The sequence below is a fragment of the Rhizopus microsporus genome (genome assembly GCF_002708625.1).
Source record: "Rhizopus microsporus ATCC 52813 unplaced genomic scaffold scaffold_3, whole genome shotgun sequence".
NCBI lineage: Eukaryota > Fungi > Mucoromycota > Mucoromycetes > Mucorales > Rhizopodaceae > Rhizopus > Rhizopus microsporus.
In genome coordinates, this window is record NW_019671918.1 from 57629 (window position 1) to 76011 (window position 18383).

The 18383-nt window shown below is 37.2% G+C and overlaps 8 protein-coding genes across 8 annotated transcripts; 4 read left to right on the forward strand and 4 right to left on the reverse strand.

Annotated features, from left to right (window-relative positions):
- Positions 1–26: 26 nt before the first annotated feature.
- RHIMIDRAFT_234457 (ARM repeat-containing protein) lies at positions 27–2370 on the reverse strand (the record flags this gene model as incomplete). Its single annotated transcript, XM_023608159.1, has 10 exons — positions 27–151; positions 199–357; positions 421–720; positions 769–1032; positions 1091–1378; positions 1426–1701; positions 1754–1879; positions 1949–2083; positions 2140–2265; positions 2319–2370. The coding sequence occupies 10 exons, from the start codon at positions 2368–2370 to the stop codon at positions 27–29; spliced, it is 1851 nt and encodes a 616-aa protein (XP_023468790.1).
- A 488-nt stretch (positions 2371–2858) lies between these two features.
- Positions 2859–3633, reverse strand: RHIMIDRAFT_271294 (uncharacterized protein). The gene has a single exon (XM_023612248.1). It carries the CDS (start codon positions 3449–3451, stop codon positions 3065–3067), a length of 387 nt encoding a protein of 128 aa, XP_023468791.1. The 5' UTR covers positions 3452–3633; the 3' UTR covers positions 2859–3064.
- Positions 3634–5013: 1380 nt separating this feature from the next.
- On the forward strand, positions 5014–6848 carry RHIMIDRAFT_83834 (Oxysterol-binding protein). The gene is made up of 8 exons (XM_023615768.1): positions 5014–5257; positions 5305–5386; positions 5466–5769; positions 5817–5905; positions 5952–6071; positions 6146–6243; positions 6304–6486; positions 6538–6848. The coding sequence occupies exons 1-8, from the start codon at positions 5046–5048 to the stop codon at positions 6668–6670; spliced, it is 1221 nt and encodes a 406-aa protein (XP_023468792.1). The 5' UTR covers positions 5014–5045; the 3' UTR covers positions 6671–6848.
- Positions 6849–7630: 782 nt separating this feature from the next.
- RHIMIDRAFT_198466 (ribosomal protein 60S) lies at positions 7631–8061 on the forward strand (the record flags this gene model as incomplete). The annotated part of the gene is made up of 3 exons (XM_023606290.1): positions 7631–7789; positions 7841–7981; positions 8035–8061. 3 exons carry the CDS (start codon positions 7631–7633, stop codon positions 8059–8061), a joined length of 327 nt encoding a protein of 108 aa, XP_023468793.1.
- A 423-nt stretch (positions 8062–8484) lies between these two features.
- On the forward strand, positions 8485–9869 carry RHIMIDRAFT_248309 (uncharacterized protein; the record flags this gene model as incomplete). Its single annotated transcript, XM_023610505.1, has 6 exons — positions 8485–8509; positions 8559–8822; positions 8886–9114; positions 9174–9503; positions 9557–9713; positions 9762–9869. 6 exons carry the CDS (start codon positions 8485–8487, stop codon positions 9867–9869), a joined length of 1113 nt encoding a protein of 370 aa, XP_023468794.1.
- Positions 9870–9961: 92 nt separating this feature from the next.
- On the forward strand, positions 9962–10924 carry RHIMIDRAFT_289581 (uncharacterized protein). The gene is made up of 5 exons (XM_023613658.1): positions 9962–10031; positions 10089–10137; positions 10204–10585; positions 10638–10693; positions 10765–10924. The coding sequence occupies exons 1-5, from the start codon at positions 10025–10027 to the stop codon at positions 10859–10861; spliced, it is 591 nt and encodes a 196-aa protein (XP_023468795.1). The 5' UTR covers positions 9962–10024; the 3' UTR covers positions 10862–10924.
- Positions 10925–10995: 71 nt separating this feature from the next.
- Positions 10996–12792, reverse strand: RHIMIDRAFT_286604 (glucose-6-phosphate isomerase; the record flags this gene model as incomplete). The annotated part of the gene is made up of 3 exons (XM_023613395.1): positions 10996–11592; positions 11643–11999; positions 12079–12792. 3 exons carry the CDS (start codon positions 12790–12792, stop codon positions 10996–10998), a joined length of 1668 nt encoding a protein of 555 aa, XP_023468796.1.
- Positions 12793–16049: 3257 nt separating this feature from the next.
- RHIMIDRAFT_248312 (uncharacterized protein) lies at positions 16050–17820 on the reverse strand (the record flags this gene model as incomplete). Its single annotated transcript, XM_023610506.1, has 7 exons — positions 16050–16100; positions 16127–16134; positions 16161–16255; positions 16313–16421; positions 16482–16625; positions 16668–17164; positions 17381–17820. The coding sequence occupies 7 exons, from the start codon at positions 17818–17820 to the stop codon at positions 16050–16052; spliced, it is 1344 nt and encodes a 447-aa protein (XP_023468797.1).
- Between the last annotated feature and the right edge of the window lie 563 nt (positions 17821–18383).

Consider the following 18383-nt stretch of genomic DNA (forward strand, 5'->3'; position numbering starts at 1 on the left):
TCAATTGGGTTTGATTATTATTATAATTATTTACTTTCTAATGCGTTTAACAAGGTACTAACATATGTTTGTAAGACGTCATCCGGTTTCATAAGCTTCAGTCGATTTAAGTAACGAGTTTTGATCAATTCAATGGTATCTCTTTGTTCCACTATTCAACCAATAAGAATCGTTATACTGTTCTTCTTTATGACTTACCAAGACTAGCAACTTCAATAATTTGACAAAGCAAAACACAAATATTACATTTAATCTGAACAGGGAGCTTACTTTCACAAATATCATTCGACATACACGTTACAAATGACATCTTTTGTCCATTCACATCGTAATCATCCGTTGTCAAAAGAGGAAACACTATTAAAAGAGGTTAGTCTCTTAATGTACAGTATATATATATATATATATATGTATATATACATGGAGCCATAAATGAGAGATAATGCTTATCCGAAAAGACTAAATTAAGAGCCATAATACCGTCATTTTTTAATACATCGAATTGAGTTGTACAAATCAATTCAACAATAGGTTTGATAGCATCTGACTCCAGCAGTTTGGTGCGTAGATCTTTACTATCTTCCTCAACCCATATTGCCTTGATCACATTTGTTATCACTCTCGTCGCTTCGCTCTTTGCAGCTGGATCATCCACACGTTTGATAAAAGATATAATCAGAGATAACACGCCTCCATCGATAACCTTTACTGAGTTCTTATCTACGTGTGGATATTAGATTACAATTCTGATATGCTTTTGATACTTACAGTTGCCAGTACACAGTAACTTGATGATACCGATACTAAGAAATTGGTTTCTTTTCAGCATATCCTTTGACTGATCTAATGTTGATGAGACGATCTGAATGCAGTTTTCGTTACCAATCAATGGTTTATTTGTTATAGGGAGACACAAGTGTTTTAAGCATCCAAGAATTGCATATTGAAATGTAGCATTTTCAGTACGCTGAAATAAATCAAGCAAATGCTTTGATAACTTGTATTTCTCAACCAATTCGATGCAATGATCATCTAAATAAGTAATAAGACACGTATACACGAAACAAACATGCATTGACCACAGTCATACCTGATCTCGCAAGGTTTCCAAGAGCATAAACAGCACATTGATGCACAACAGCCACAGGATTGGTCATCATTTTCATCAATCTTGATAAAAGATGCTGATCGTTAAAGAGTTCGTCCATCTTTGAGTCAGTCGATAGTGAATAAACAACAAGTCTCATCACAGCCTTTTTTATCTCGCCCAACGTCTCTTTTTCCTCTTTAGCGAGACCTGTCTCAATAGTCGTATTCTCAAGGAAATCCAGCAGCTCATCTAATACTCCTAAATCGACTATTTCGTTCTGCAGGATATCTACCTTGAGTTAGTAACTCTCTCCCTGCAATCTCCTTTCATTGTACCATCATCCATAACGATTTCAAGCAAAGAGCATGCCAAACTATCTAGCATATCCAAATGCTCCAAGCACTTCAATTCGTAAATAAGTCTCTTGACAAGTATCTTAACAGCAAAAGTATCTGCAACCATCTTACGTGCCTCCTCATTGGATGCTATTCCGTCCAAAATCTTCATACACATTGTGATACAGTTATCATCTGTAATGCCAGTGTCTGGATCCATGAGCTCAATAAGAGACTTTACTGCTCCACACTCGCTCAATTGACTCTGAATAGGGGCTAAATGTGTAAGTTATTAATAAGCGAATAGTATCATATTGACACAACTTACCATAATCCATACTACTGTTCAAGTAGAATCCGCAAACAAAGGGCAGTAACTCCTTTTTCTGACTATGAAAGAAGGGAGAAATAGTTGATATGACCCCAGAATCCTTGACATGTTTACGATTTTCCTCTATGATATCAATTTAATTTCCTTTCTTTTCATAAATGTATGTATATGGCAAAAGCGAGAGAAACATACCATGATCAAAGCACATATTGCCAAGGACACGAAGCGCTTGAATATGAAAATCTGTCTCTTCTGAAGGCACTCGTTGTAGCAAGGTCGCCAAATCTTCAATGACGCGTGCGTTTCCCAAGGGGGTACGAACAGTTTCTATAAATGCATTTGTTTATTCGGGCAATAATTTGATATAGATATTATATTTTTACCTGCGCGAGCTGCATCGCCGAGAATTTTGCAGACATTAGTTAATTGGATCCACTTTCCTTCTAATTGAGTTTGTCCAGAAAGCTCCTTTAAACAAATGACTGAATTTAACACTTCGATGCTATTGACTTTTTTATTTTATTTAAGCATTTATTTGTCTATAAAAGCATATTATTATTACTTTCAGGAATCTCTTGTAGTTGCTGCTTCAAGTTGTCAATCACACTACTCATTTCCAAAGGCCAAAGAGGAAAAAAGGAGAGGTCTACTTTTCCAAATGGACATTTAAGCTCCTTTATCACACGGATGAAAGTCCGATGTATTTCCCATGTTGTATGAATATGTCTAGAAAGGTATCTGATACAGATCACTCCACACTTCATAAGACGCTCAAAATGTTTGTACTGTTCTGTAGACTATGAAGAGATGTTTAGCCATCTTTATAAGCGTTTTTTTTGTTGAGGTTTATTATTTAAAGAACGCATGTTGTCACCATGACAACATGGTGGTGCATACAGCTTGTTCCAATGAGCAGATCATTTGTAACCAAGCAACCAATACTCTAGAATAATACGAATGATAAAGTGCAAAAGTCATTACTTTCCAGTAAGCCATCTGTCTTATTCTATAGTCCCGAAATATCTTATTTATATTGACTAAGCTCTTTCTCGCCATTTCTCTATCCTTCAGATCCCTTAAAAAGAACCCTCATGATGATCTCATCTTTTTAAGGCATTCCTTCAAATCGCAATTTAATCGTGAATCAATAAAGCATACACATCTTTTTTTAGCTCTTTATCGTGAAATGTAGTAGTAACAGCATTATTTATTATTGTCCCTTGATGACTACGTATTTTCTGAGTAATTGCCGATAATACTCAACCATGTTAAAGTTCCATGTTATGCTTGAAGGGGGACAAGTGTGCTTCATAAGATAAGATGTATTGGGGCATGTGGCTTCAATAGCAAGGGACTCGTCTTCTTTAAATTTAGGCTATGATAAAATGTGGATATGATCATCAAGCGGACTGTCCAACTCCCTGGCGAGAAATACATGACTTGAATATGCCCGGAAGCATAAAATTGACCAGATATGTTCAGCTGATATGCCAACTGTCCACGAAGCCATTTGTTTGGTAGACCAGACATGCACAGCGACATTATGTTTGGCAGCTTGAAATGATCAACAGACACCATACACAGCCCAATGCCCTCAGGGTGTTGTAATCTGCTTGATAAAATTAAGTAATGCGCCTGAATCACCGTAAAAGTAATTAGTAAAGAAAAGTCTAACTGTTTGTGCCAGAATGCCATTTTACGCACCACCATTCCTTCGCTCCTCCTTCTCCTTTCGTTGTTCACAGAAAACACGGTCAAGACACCTCACTCTTTACGGTCTTTGTTCCTTCCATCATAATTATGACAAATAAGCCAGTACACTCTGCAGATTTCTCCACAAGGAGAAAAGTGATCTCCAGAAGAGCAACGGCAAGAATAGGAGTAAGTTTTTTAAATACTCGATAAGCAGTTATGGTAGCCTTCTTGCTTAAGGAATGTCGAACGACGCGAGAAGCAAAAGAGGAAACACCAGAGAAACAGTTATAGATTTTGAACATGGCTTTTTTTTTTAAAAAAAAAAAATAAGAGTGGTTGATATTAAAAAAAGGTTAACCAAAGGCGCGTCTCCTTTTATAAATGCATGCCAAACGCTATAATTTATCAAAGGGCTTGCCAACTTTTTTTTGTTGCATAAAAACTTATCCTTTTGATAAAACAGTTCCAGGAGCATAAACGGCGTTTCTTCCATTTTATGCGATCAAAGTCTTAATGACCTGTCGTTTGGTCTAATGGCAATCCCCCTTTTTATCCACATTTAGCTTACAACTATGACTTCATGCCAATATTTGCTTTATTTCAGTGCGCTATTTAATCAATTACAAGTGTATGTTTATATGATGTGTTCAGTTGTGTGAGCAAATAAGAAAGAAATGGCTTCCAACGAAGGATATCACAATTTAGTAAAGACATGAATATAACAAGATGATTTTATTGTTATTAACTTGAACTGTAGGGTAACTTGATTTTAATCTTTGTTCTTTCAAAAGCGAACAGCGCTTGGTACAAGGAAACGGTTTCTGTTAGATGTGTGACTATAAATATTCAAATTTACTGGTTCTATATGATAATCAAACTTTTAATCCTTATTGATATATACATCATCTCTTTCTCAAACTGGGGCAGTTTGAAAAGTATAAAACACACACACACACACACATATATATATATATATATATATAAAGCAAGAGCACTATCTATGGTTTATAAAGGTTTATTTTTTGATATACAGCTCCTCTATTTATGCCCAAGAATATCATTCATAATTTTAGATAAGCTTTCCTTTGATTGCAGGGATTTAATAAAAGGGACACTTACAAGATGATAAACATACATGTTGATCATTTTCCTTTAAAATACCCCTTTTTTCTTTATAAAGACTTGAATGATGCATAATGAATTATGCTACTGCATTATTTAAAAAGAGTAGCACACGCGACAGCGACGTAATTTATACCTTTTATTCACAACATAAATAAACACGAGACAAAAGCTTTTGTGGGGAGATTACATTTTAAGATACCTACGCGTCTTTTTTCCCCCTTTGTTGACCATTGATCTTCATATATATTCACTTAAATATCCAACTTGAGAATTGGCTATCAATCCAAATGATAGTTATGAAAGCAGTTAGTCTAAAGTTAAAAAGTAACATTGATAACCTTGAACATCAAAATGCTTTAACGGGGTTTAAAACTGAGATTGTTATCCTGCAGACTTGTATCGACTTTTTTTTTCCCTTTCTCTCTTTTTCTTTTTTTCCTTCTTTTCTTTTATAAAAAAATCCCTTCAAATGATGCTTGGACGTGGAACAACGAATGACGGAGACCCAGACTGCACTGAAGAGTTGGAAGATAATTCCAAGAGTATTCTTATGGGTATTATCAGCCAATTAAGAAAAGATATGGATTTGCATAGAGTCACTTTACCTACCTTTGTACTTGAGCCAAGATCAATGCTGGAAAGAGTAACAGATTTTATGAGTCATCCCGACCTACTTTTAGAGTAACATCATATATATGACATATTAACATCGTGCTTATCCCAAACAGAGCTAGCACTAAAACAGACCCAACTGTACGATTCCTTGATGTCGTTCGCTATTTTCTATCAGGTTGGCATATCAAACCCAAGGTAAGGGAATATTTTAATAACGCATATGTTATACGCGTGTGCGTGCGTTCGGACGAATAAAATGTTTATTTCTTTTTAGGGAGTGAAAAAGCCATATAATCCTGTATTGGGCGAATTTTTTAGATGCAAATATAAATACAGCAATGGAACCGAGGCTATCTATGTAGCAGAACAAGTATCTCATCACCCACCCATTTCTGCTTTCTATTATGGTAGTCCAGAAAATGGTATTTATATTCAAGGTGATCTTCGTCCAAAATCAAGATTTCTTGGCAACAGTGCTGCCACATTAATGGAAGGCGAAAACCATATCATCTTTACTCACTTGCATAATGAACGATATGATATCACTATGCCAAATATATACGCCAGAGGAATTTTATGTAAGTTTGATATTGGTTTTATCAGTACATAAACTAAAGCTTTGCAGTTGGTAAAATGGTACTCGAACTCGGTGATAGCTGTGCTGTTCGCTGTAAAACAAGCGACTTGGTTTGTGAATTGGATTTCAAGACAAAGGTAATGAAAAAGACACAGACTCTTCATGACTAATTGTTCTTATTAGGGATTCTTTTCTGGACAATACAACAGTGTTTGTGGTAAAGTAAAGAAGGAATCAACAGGTGAAGTTTTATATGAAATTTCCGGCCAATGGTCAAATGAGATATACATTAAAATGGCGAAGGTAATAATTAAAGCCAAAAAAAAGGAGTGATGTAATTGGCCCTATGACCCATTCTCTCCTCTTTACATACTTAGGCTTCCAATAAGACTTTATTTTTTGATGTTAAATCTGCGAATATTCATCCTAAAGAAGTAAAGAATATAGAAGAACAAGAACCTATGGAATCTAGAAGGTATACTGATCATTATCACTGGTGTTTATATCCACCTAACCTTTTTCAAAAACATGATAGGCTTTGGTCAAAGGTGACAGCTGCCATCTTGAAAGATGATATGGATACGGCAACGACCGAGAAGACAATTATAGAAGATAAACAGCGCGAGGATACCAGAACGCGTGAGGCGGACGGAATTGAGTTTGTCCCTCGATACTTTAACTTGGTTCAAGATCAATATGAATTTACGGGGTTAAGAAGGCAAGTTGTGACCATAGATTGTAATATATAAAAGCTAACCTTTCTTTTTAGTATTGACTTTCAAAATAAAGAAAAGGGCAAGGCTCAACTAGAAGATATCATCTTTTCTCCTAATCCAACAAAAACGACAGAAGTAAAGTCTACTGCAACAGCTACAGCTTCTAAGCCTAGTCCATCCTATTAAATAAAAGAAAGTAGTTTTACCTCAAAAGGGATCTTTACTGCACTGGAGCTTATAGTTTCATGCATAAATGAGCTTTCCAAACCAAAAAGAGGCGCCACTTTTATGCCCATTTCAAACTAGCAAAGATATGCGGATGTGGTGAAATGAAACCTTTATTGCTTTCCACTATAAAAACTACTCACTTTACGTACTACGGACTATTAATGGTTAAAATAACATTTGCAATACGATGAATGCCATTGAATCCAAAAATAGGCAAGAGGATGAAAAATATGCTACGTAAACAAGGTTTTAACTCTATTTGCTAAATGAATATAAAGCATTTCTTTCTTTATCTGACCCGGGAAGAGTTTACTATGGACTTATTCAGGATCTGTGATAACGCAGGTCCATCCTAAAGTAAGCATCCAATGATAGAATGCCACAGATTTTTGATATTACTCTTTGTTAAACAGATGCATAAATCAAGACTGTAACACCCAGCTTTGGTCGAATATGGAAACGAGACTTGGCCGGATATATTTTAAAAGCATCATGAAAAGACCAAATCGACTGAAAACTTTTGTAGGCCAAACACTTGAATATTATCTACTGTTGACACGAGAAAAGAAGAGGAATAAAGATCCCTTTGAGGTTATCATATCCAAAAAGCAGCATGTAGAACCTTAACTTTCAAGGTAATGATCTATAATACACGCTGTATATTAGCTACGCGTACGTTTCCCTTTTGACAAATCAGTCTGTGTGGACAAAACTTCCCTCAAGGTAAAAAACAACTCTTTCAACCTTCAACGTTTTGCAAACATAAGCCACAAAAAAGGCACGTGACGTAATTCAGTTCAACCAATCATGTTAGTGAGTTGAGAAAAATTGAAGCTGAAGAAGCTGTGAACGAAAAAATAAAAAAGTTTTTCGAGCAGAAAAAGGTTCATCCTCTCTTTTGAATATTGACATTTCACCATGAAGCATCTCGCAGCTTATCTTCTTCTCGTCGCCGGTGGTAAGGCCAACCCCTCTAACGAAGACATCAAGAAGCTCTTGGCTTCTGTTGGTATTGAAACTGACGCTGCTCGTCTCGATGCTTTGTTGAAGTCTTTGGAAGGCAAGACCATTGCTGAAGTATGTATTTATGACAAAAACAAAGGAGTATGCATACTTACTTAGTATTAGGTTATTGCTGAAGGTACTCCCAAGCTTGCTTCCATCTCTGCTGGCCCTGTTGCCGCTGCTGGTGGTGCTGCCGCTGCTGGTGCTGCTGCTGAAGAAGCCCCCGCTGAAGAAAAGGCTGAAGAAAAGGAAGAGTCTGACGATGTAAGTGAATGTTTATTAAAATGTATTAAGTTTATTCATCCTTTTCTTTATAGGACATGGGCTTCGGTCTCTTCGACTAAACATCCCGTATTTCACAATAAAAATACAATTTCTCATTCTTCCAAAATTTATATTGAATCTATACTGATATAACGCACACGCACGTACGTGCGCATTTACTTCATTAAAAGGGTGAACGAGATAGTATGCTTTACTGTTATCATTACTATAAAAACTATTTGCTTTCTGAATAGTATGGTTGTGGTGGCTTATGAGGTTCATGATGATGTCTGAACTTTCCTTTTATGGAACATGCTTTATTTGTTTGTCATCTGAGGTTTTGATTGATGCGCATTTCTTTTTTGCATATTTTTATCTTATTTTTAATATGGCTTCGTATTATGATGAAGAACAACCTACAGTAAATTATATAAAGTATACCTGTTTCTTGATGTCTCATAAACAAATAGGAGCAAAACAAACTGTTTGGCTCAAGTGACGAAATGTCTGATCTTGATGGAGATCAAGGTAAATGGATACATTCTTTGATAATGAATCTATTATTGACATTATTTAGCTTCAGACAATGATGAAACAGAAACAGCACATATTGAAAGGGAAATAGCCGAAGAGTCTTTGGACACAGCTACGGAAGCACCTAAACCTATCTCAAAGCTACCTTCATTCAAAAAGAAGACAAGGGAAGAAAATGAAGAAGAAAGAGCGAGACTAGAAGCAGTAAGACGGGAAATTAGGGAACTAAAGAATAATTCATCTCGTCAAAATGATGACGATGACGACGACGACGAAAAGAATGCAAAACCTACTGATCCACAACAAGGTTAGATTGTAAAGAGAAAGAACAAAGAAAAAAAGATTAAACGATGCATATGAACGTATATAGCCTTAAGAGATGAAATTGATCGTGAATTTGCAAAAGCATTGAGTAGCGGAAAGAAAAAGAAGAAGAGACGTGATGCTGAGGATCTGGAGAATGCTATGGATGATGAATTATCCCATTTGAGAGACCGTATGAAGGGAGCATGTGAAGAAGACGCTATTTCAAACGGAGAGAGGAAACCAGCAGTTGCCAAGCTAAAGATGTTGAATGAAGTAATGAGCATTCTTACAAAGTAAGTACCACTAAACATGTATTTATGAACTGTGGACAGTTGCTTATCGTTGATGATAGTAAGCATCTACAAGACCTTATTCTCGACAATGGACTCTTGGACGCTATTCGAGTCTGGCTTGAACCTCTACCAGACCGCTCTTTGCCAAGTTTAGACATTCAAGTGGCCATGCTCGACATCTTGGACAGACTTCCTATTTCAGGAGAACACTTACGTGAAAGCGGCGTGGGAAAGATTGTTTATTTTTATACAAAATGCTCACGCGTTGAACAGCATATAAAGCGAAAGGCTGACCAATTGGTAGCCAAATGGAGTAGGCTTGTCATCAAGCGCAGTGAAAATTACAAAGAACGCCGTCATGCTGTGCAAGAATTGAGGCATGAGGACATGTAGGACGACAATATAGGTCGGATAAAAGGCATTTGATTGATTTTTTATATAGGATACAAAAGAGAAGAAAGTATAAACGTGAAGATGAACCAGAAGAAGAGTCTGTGGGTGGTAGTCGACTCCATGTTCGTATTCCTCAAGCAGTAGCAGCAGATTATGATATTGTACCTCAAAGTATAGTAAGGGCAGATAAGAATAAGTCATCAAAAGTAAGTATCATCCTTTGCCTGTTTCGTGTATAATAATCTTTGTTACAGGATAATACTACATTCAGACGATTGAACAATACGATGCGTACGATCAAGACTGGTCCCAAGAGGTCAACCCCCAAGGTGTCTATAGAAGGAAAGGGCATGTCATTCTAAATGTAAATAAAATTACAGAACTTCTCTCAACTGGTGCAATTACATAATCTAATGTGAAGCACGTTTCCTGTGTTACGAGTGTATTATTATTTAAATAACTTTTCTGTCTTTTCTTTATTTTCTTTACTATTCTATTCTTAAAACACTAAGCATATATGTCTGGTAAACTATTTCTTGAATTGCCTTGTCTTGTTTAACTGAAATGAGCAATGTATATAGACGATCAATACTACGGCGCTTCTCTTGAAGGAAATATCATTAAATACGGGTACGCATGAATGAGTAGAAAACTAAAAATAGCCATGCTGACATTTTTATTATTTTTCTGTTGCAGAAATCTGATTGCCTTGAAGCACAACATGACCGGCCGCTACTTGACCTCTCGACTAGGCGACAATTATGAAGGTGGCAGTGGTCAACAAAAGGCATTTGCCGGTGGTTGGGAAGCGTCTTCCGAGACGTTCTTTATTGTCCTTCCTCGCTTTGGCGACGAACGTACTGGTGAAGACGTCAATTTCGGTGATGTGATCCGTCTCAAGCACTTGGAAACGCGTGCCAACCTTCATTCTCATCCCGATATTGCTAGTCCTGTTACCGAACAACAGGAAGTCACTTGTTACGGCGATGATTCCCTTACGGACGAAAATGATGAATGGATTGTAGAACAATGGGGCTTTGATGAAGCTGAAAATGAAGAGTTTGATGTTGAGGATCCCGTAAGTTGTGTATTTTTCACTTAACAGCAAGTTATTTACTTTTTCTTTTTAGACTTGGTATGTCGGTCGTTCTTTCATACTTAGACATGTTGCTACTGGCGTCACTTTGTAAGTTAAACGAATAGGCTAATTTGGCTATTCCTTTGACTAACTCTCCCTTTTTTTAAACAAAAATATAGGCATAGTCACGAGGAGCTTATCGCTGAAGACGCTAATGAAGTCACCGGCTATGGTGCTGGCCCTGATGAAAATGATAGATGGCGCGTCGCTTTCTAAGTTGTTTTATACCCTTTATACATTCAAATAAAGTACGCAATTACCTTTAAACAAAATAACTTTATTATTTTCTTTTGAAACTATAAACACGTGAAAGAAAGAAATGACGAGATGTGAGTTGTTGAAATACACAATTATTGATATTGCTTCTTGTTCTTCTTGTAATAGTTGATCAAACCATTAGTTGAACCATCATGAGAACTGACTTTACCGGGGGCAGAGAGTTCAGGCAAGATAGCCTTGGCCAATTGCTTACCAAGTTCAACACCCCATTGGTCATAAGAGTTGATGTCCCAGATAGCACCTTGAACAAAGATCTTGTGTTCATACATGGAGATGAGGGAACCCAAAGTAGCAGGAGTCAACTTTTGAAACAAGAAGGAGTTGGTAGGCTTGTTGCCTTTGAAGATCTTGTGAGGAACAATGTTTTCGACCACATTGGCTCCCATCTCAGCACGAACTTGTTCTTCGTTCTTACCAACCATCAAGGCTTCTGTTTGAGCAAAGAAGTTGGAAAGCAAAATGTCATGATGTAAACCGTTGCGAATGGGGTTGTGTGTCTCCACGGGAGCAAGGAAATCACAAGGAATCAATTTGGTACCTTGGTGAATGAGCTGATAGAATGCATGTTGACCATTAGTGCCAGGCTCACCCCAGATGATAGGACCAGTCTGTGCCTCGACCTCAGCACCAGAGCGAGAAACGTATTTACCGTTGGATTCCATGTTACCCTATTGTATTCTTTATTAAAGTGTGTACTTTAGATAGTCTTGATGTTTACCTGTTGGAAGTAAGCAGCAAATCTGTGCATGTATTGATCATAAGGAAGGATAGCTTCAGTTTGAGCACCATAAAAGTTGTTATACCAGATACCAACGAGGGCCATCAATACAGGAATATTGTCCTCAAGAGGAGTATTTAAGAAGTGTTGATCCATTTCGTAACCACCACGAAGAAGTTCCTCAAAGTTGTCATAACCAATAGTGATCGCAATGGACAAGCCGATAGCAGACCAGAGAGAGTAACGACCACCGACCCAATCCCAGAACTTGAACATGTTCTTTGGATCAATACCGAATGCTGTGACTAGCTTTGTGTTTGTAGAAAGTGCAACAAAGTGTTTAGCGATATGGCTGGCCTAGAAAATTAGAAATTCAGTTGATCAATATCATGATAAGATCACCTTGGTAAAGAAACACGTCATTTTATATACTTACATCCTTTGCAGTAGCCAAGAACCAATCTTTGGCAGATTCAGCATTAGTCATGGTTTCTTGAGTCGTGAAGGTCTTTGAGGCAATGATGAACAAAGTTGTTTCAGGATTAAGGTACTTCACAACTTCAGCAAGATGAGTACCATCAATGTTGGAGACAAAGTGAGCTTTCAAGCCTTCCTTTGCATAAGATTTTAATGCTTCAGTGACCATGACAGGACCAAGGTCTGAACCACCAATACCAATGTTGACGATATCAGTAATAGCCTTGCCAGTGTAACCCTTCCATTCACCCGAGCGAATAGCTTCAGAGAATTCCTTCATGTGAGCCAATACTTCACGAACCTCAGGCATAACATCAGCACCATTGTCATAGATGGGTTTGTCAGAAAGGTTACGAAGAGCAATGTGAAGAACAGCGCGGTCTTCGGTGAAATTGATATGTTCACCAGTGAACATCTTTTCACGCATTTCTTCCACCTTGGCTTCCTTGGCTAACTCGAGCAAGAGACTGAGAGTTTGGTCAGTGACGCGATTTTTGGAGAAATCAAATAGGATGGAGGTATTTGTCTTATCAGAACCTTTAAAGATGCGATGATACTTGGCAAAACGTTGAGGATCCTTTTCGAAGAGCTCCTTGATGACAATATTTTCTCCTTCAGCGTCAAAATGTTCTTGAAGCTTACTCCAAGCGTTCAATTTGTTTGCTAAAACCATTTTGTGTACGTGTTTTTTTTTTGTAAAAATATAAAAGAAAGAAAAAAAAAGGAAAAACTGGGCCAGACTTTATAAATGGGGTTGATTTTTAATAACTTTATGCTGCTGAGCCTTAAATCAGTCATCATAAAAGTAAGCAGTTGTCATCGTTAGTAATCAGATATGACCAAGGCAGCTTCTTTATGATAAATAAAGGACGTTGGACTGTAATAACTTTACCCCATGAAACTCGTTTGAGGAAGATAAAGAGATGTTTTTCATTAAACGTTCACTTTTTGTTTTATTTCGAACCTCGGGTTCCACTCACAGCCCGTTTATTCCCTATGTTTCTCTGTGTGATAGTAATCTTAAGCTTCCCTCTCTCTTAAAGATAAATGTTATTTTTAATCTTTAATATGTAATAGTCATCATTTTATTATTCGTGTCTATTGAAATGCTTCCATAGTTCGTGTCACCATTGTCAAGTATTCTAGAAATGAATTGACTGATACTCTAAGCATTTTGGTTGTATAACAGTCAAAGCGTCTATACAATTGATTATAAGATTGATTATTTACTTGTTTGATTTATATTTTACACTTTTAGTATGTTTCCTTCTGCTGAAATCGTCCTTTTGACTTGATCTGCCTTAAGTTCTTTGTCTACTTCAATCACTCGTGCAGCAATTGTTGCTAATCTTTCATTTGGTAAAGGAATTTCTAATGTTCTACAGAGAAATGGTTAAATTACTGGAATGCTGTCATCTTTTTTATAAATACATTATCTTGTCCATGTTATAAAATTAAGAGAGAGAGAGGGAAAGAGAAAAGATGGTAGCAGTAGTCACGTATTTTCTTTCAAAGCGTGGTTGAAAGGGTACACTGAGAATTCGATATTCACTGTTTGTCCCAGAGAGCAAGTGTACTTTTCCTATGGAATACTGTTTTATTAAAAATAAATTTCAGAAAGAGGATAACATTATTTACGCAAAGGTTAAAAATAAAACGCATGCAAAAGGAAACGACATACAAATGAGAGTGATAAGTACCAAGGAGAGAATATAAAGAATTATACAGTTAACTATGCAAGAAAATTACTATATATAACTTACCCCGAAGGCATCTAGATGTGTCCTAGCGATAACTACGACGGAGAATCATTGTCTAAGCGTATTCTAGTTCTTGGTTGCTCCTGATCGTCCACTCTTCTTCGACGTCTTGTAGGAGCAACAACAACCCGGCGAAACCTATGAGGAACCATGCCATTACGCCGAAGCCCACGAAGAATGTGCATATAGTTGAGGCAAGTAGCAACATCCCTGTTCCATAAACGATATCTATCTGGTGCCGCCATGACGGGTCTACAGTATAGATTGGTGCATCTATAATCAATGTTCAATCAGAATAAAGTCATACAAGTGGTTAATGTATTATTACCTTAAATGGCCGTGGTAGACAACAGTAGAATATCGCTCACATTGATACGGTCGTGGATTTGGAACACGACGGAGCGTGCGGAGGCTTTCATTGTGGCATGTTGGACAGCACCTACTGGCCTTGGACTCGTCTATAAGATAGACTTGATAATTTCGACCAGTTAGATCGGTAATGTAGGAGGTAGCTTCATACTCCACTGTGAACCTTGCCGTGTATCTTGTTTGCCTGTCGACCCTCTTCTTGAATACCATGACACCAGCGTCATCAGTTTGAATAGTGCCACAGAATCTAAGCTATCCACCTTCTTGCAACTTGAGGGCTTTTGAATCAAGGTTGACAGCTCGGCGCTAGTAACCAAGTTTATCAACAGCATTATACCATTTAATTCCCAGGATGTTTTGGCAGAGAATCTTGCTGTCGATAGTAACGCAACAAGGAGACCATGAGCGCCGGAGAGGAAAACAATTGAAGATGGGTAAACTAAGATGTTCAAAGAGACGAAAAAGTTGATAGAAGTCCTTAAAGTGGTCGACAAGGTTACGCTTGACATCGTAATAAAGCCTCCGTTCGTCAAAATTGTAGCCTTCATCATAAGCATCAAAAACAGGCTGAATAGTTTCAAGAGCTTTCCTGTAAATATGCCCTTGAGGGAATTGTCCCATATCTATAGGCTACTGCGAAATAGCCTACTTGAATGTCTGTGCTGGTAGAATGATGTCTTGGCGGATGCGGTGCTTGATTTCATCATTATCCATACTTTGTTCAGACAGAATTCGTCTCAAACCCGCTGTTCGTTGTCGTATGTCAAGTAAAATATTGACGACATGTTGAAGGTGCTGACCAAATCTAAGGTGAACATTGTTGACGTAAGCTATGTAGATTTTGGTGCCTTCGATTATAGCAAATTGCTGAGCATATACAAAGTTGGGCCTCTGGTAGTTAGTGATTGTAAGGTAATCATCCAATTACTGATCGATTACTTCACGATGGTAAATGATGAGTCGAGCGCGAGCTCGGTCTCTTGAGTAATCGACCAATGAGAGCCATATTTCTTTAAAAAATTCCTTGTTGACATATTCTTGTATTCTGAAATTCGTGTCTTACAGCTTTCGAAGGAAGATGAATTTCGAGAAAGAATAGGCGTACATGGTGGTGTATACACGTTCGACGAAGTTTTCGAGTGTTTCACGATGAAGATTGTTCCAACCAATGCCATCAACAGAGGATTTAACAGCCAAAATACGGTCGTTGGGTCCGAGGGAACTAGAGGTACTCATAGCCGATGAACCGAAGGAGTTTGGAGTGGAGCCTTTATCCATAGTGAGATACCTATTGAATATATATATATATAGTTAGTTAAGGATTATCTCTAGTAGCTTAAAAAGGATTTTACTTACTTCTAGTTAAATGAGTATATATATTTATAAAAGATTGAAGAACTAGAAAAACGATAGACGTGAATCTACAAGATATATTGTTAGATAACGATGTATCTAATCGTCTAGATAAGCTTTTACTTACTGGAAATGCTTGATGTGTAGATTTAAAAATATAGATTGATTTTAGAAATAAATAGCCAAAGAGGCGTGTCTATTAGATGTATTATTAGCTACAGACTGCATTCAATTCACTGTAGGAAATTTTAGCTGGGAGTTCGAATTAAAAAAAAGTGTCTAAATCTATATATTCTGTATACAGTTATACACACAGAAAAATAATGTTCAGCATTTCGCCTATGTCCTTACTATAGTGATTATGCTTTATACATTATATACAACAATTAAATATAATAAACGTTATATTTAATAGTTTATGCTTTATTGATATACATCATAATTGAAATTACACTTCAATTTGATTTGCCTGACTTTGTTCTTTTGGCAGTATGCTTACCTATATTTAAATAACAATTAGCCTACCTTCTTCACTTCAATACAGTAGCTTACAACATACCTTTATTATTGCTACGACGCTTGTTCGTATCATTTGCTTTGCAGTGATGTATAGTTGATGTAAATATACTTGCGGCGTCGATATGCCTGACATCACTATAATGGCAAGTGTAAGTAATGCTATACCTTATATTTTAGATTCCTAAAGTTTACCTGATATCGCAGTCATCACTCTCATCACTTTCTTCATGAAGGGTGCTTGCAGAAGAAGACGTTTGACACGAATCTCGACCGTGCACAGTATTGTTTTGGGGCGTTTGATCTTTAAAAAGTAAAAAAAAAAAAAAAATAGTTGTTTCTTATTTCTAATTGATATAGTTACCTTGTTCATTGCTGAAAGCAGCAAAATATCTGTTCTTCTCATTGCAAGCCCAGTAGTAACGGAGCATGAGATTGGCGCCCCAAGAACCAACAGAAGCACGCAAAGGTATGAAAGGAACAGCTATCTCCTCAAGAGCCTCAATGGCTGCTAGTTTCGATCGAGGATCAGCATCCTTAAACTACTTACCATTTTCGATCTGGTGCTTGTACTTTACTTCACGAATGAGAGCAGGCAGTCTAAAAATCGTGATATGGTCACGAGCAGCGTCAAAAATCACATTGTCCACAGGACTGCCGTGTACATCCTCCATCAACTTTCTTAAGAGGCCCCAAAAGAATTGACGCTTGCTCTTAATGCCCTCAATAACAGAATGTTGAGCAGATCTATCAGGGTATAGTTTGTCTAAAAACAGGCCCTGGATTAATTCGCCATGTCTTGTACGCCTTGGTCTGCTTGAATCTGCTGTGTTAGCAAGAATACTCTCAAGTTGTGCTCTCAGCTTAGCATTCTCTTGCTGCATCTCAAAAAGCCTTTCTTCATATTCTTCCTTTGTAGTTCTCAGCTCCTTAATTTCGTTCTTTATTTCAGCTACCTGAGCTGAAATAGTCTTTACTGCATCCTTAATCTCATTTTGAGTAGAGATGATGGCAAGGACAAAGCTGTTGAGCATTTCTTCACGGTTGCTGTTCACTTGAGACAAGATATTTAATATTTGTAAGGAAGAGATTGAAAATAACAGTCAAAAAACGAACTTTGTATAAATCTATAGATTTGTGTATAGATGTATATAAAACTATATAAAACTGTATATTTGTGTATAAATGTATATAAAACTGTATGTTCGGATTAAAAATGTCCTATAGTGATCAAAAAGACCAGAGAGGAAAGGATCCACAAACCGTGTGCATAGTTCGAATTCATTCACATCTTCTATTGATACGGGTGGTAGCTTGATAATCAAAGCACTCAACGCCTTGACGAATTTGTGTTCATAACTTGAAAGAGATAATGGCTTAAAACTGGTTTCCGCTTGCTCCCGGTTGATGGTTTTTGTCCATAGGTTATCAATTATGGCTAGCATATTGGTAACAGTATTCAGAGGCATTGGAACCTTTTTGATGTCGTACATATCATGCATAAAGTTGATTACTGCAATCCAATCATTGTGCTTAAAGCATGGCTTCACTTCATCAGGGTATCGATTGGGTGACAAGAATAAAATGGAGGTTGATGCCAACGCTAGATGTAAATGGTCTTCCAAAGACACTTTCCAATTGTAATTCTTAAGTGAAAATCGCATCATACGAAAAGCATCAGTTACGTCAAAGTTATCAGCCATCAAATGGTCGTCATCGGGTGAATCAAATGTAAATCCGTCCAAAGAGATTAATGCATCGTGAGAACGCTTTTGCTCTATCGCTCCAAGATTTTGTTCGTGTTAGTATTTGTCGTTGAAAGCGAGGTGTTACATTGGTCGCGTTGATCATCAAAAGAGGAGCTGTTTAATATACTAGGTTGGCCGTGATATTGTGATCGTGGAGGCAGGTATTCCTTGTGATTATCATTAAAATGGTTATCAAGAGCGTTCAAATCACCAAAATGGGTGGCACAACAGGGACAAACATAGTGTAGCCTGAGTCGCTCGTCATTGGAAGGAGAGTTTAAATACCAAAATGATTCATTGCTGTGTCGGCGTACTGTTTTGACGCGATTAGGAAATTCGAATTTGTGAGTGATACTCAAATGCCCACTAAAAGCAATGATTAACTGGTATGACAGGTTCTGGTTGTGACATGGATACTGGGATTATGATAAATGAAATGGAAGGAAAGAAGGAAAAATGAAGAAAAAAAACCTCCAGCCTATTATCCAGCCTATCAAGGAATAATTATTGAACAATTA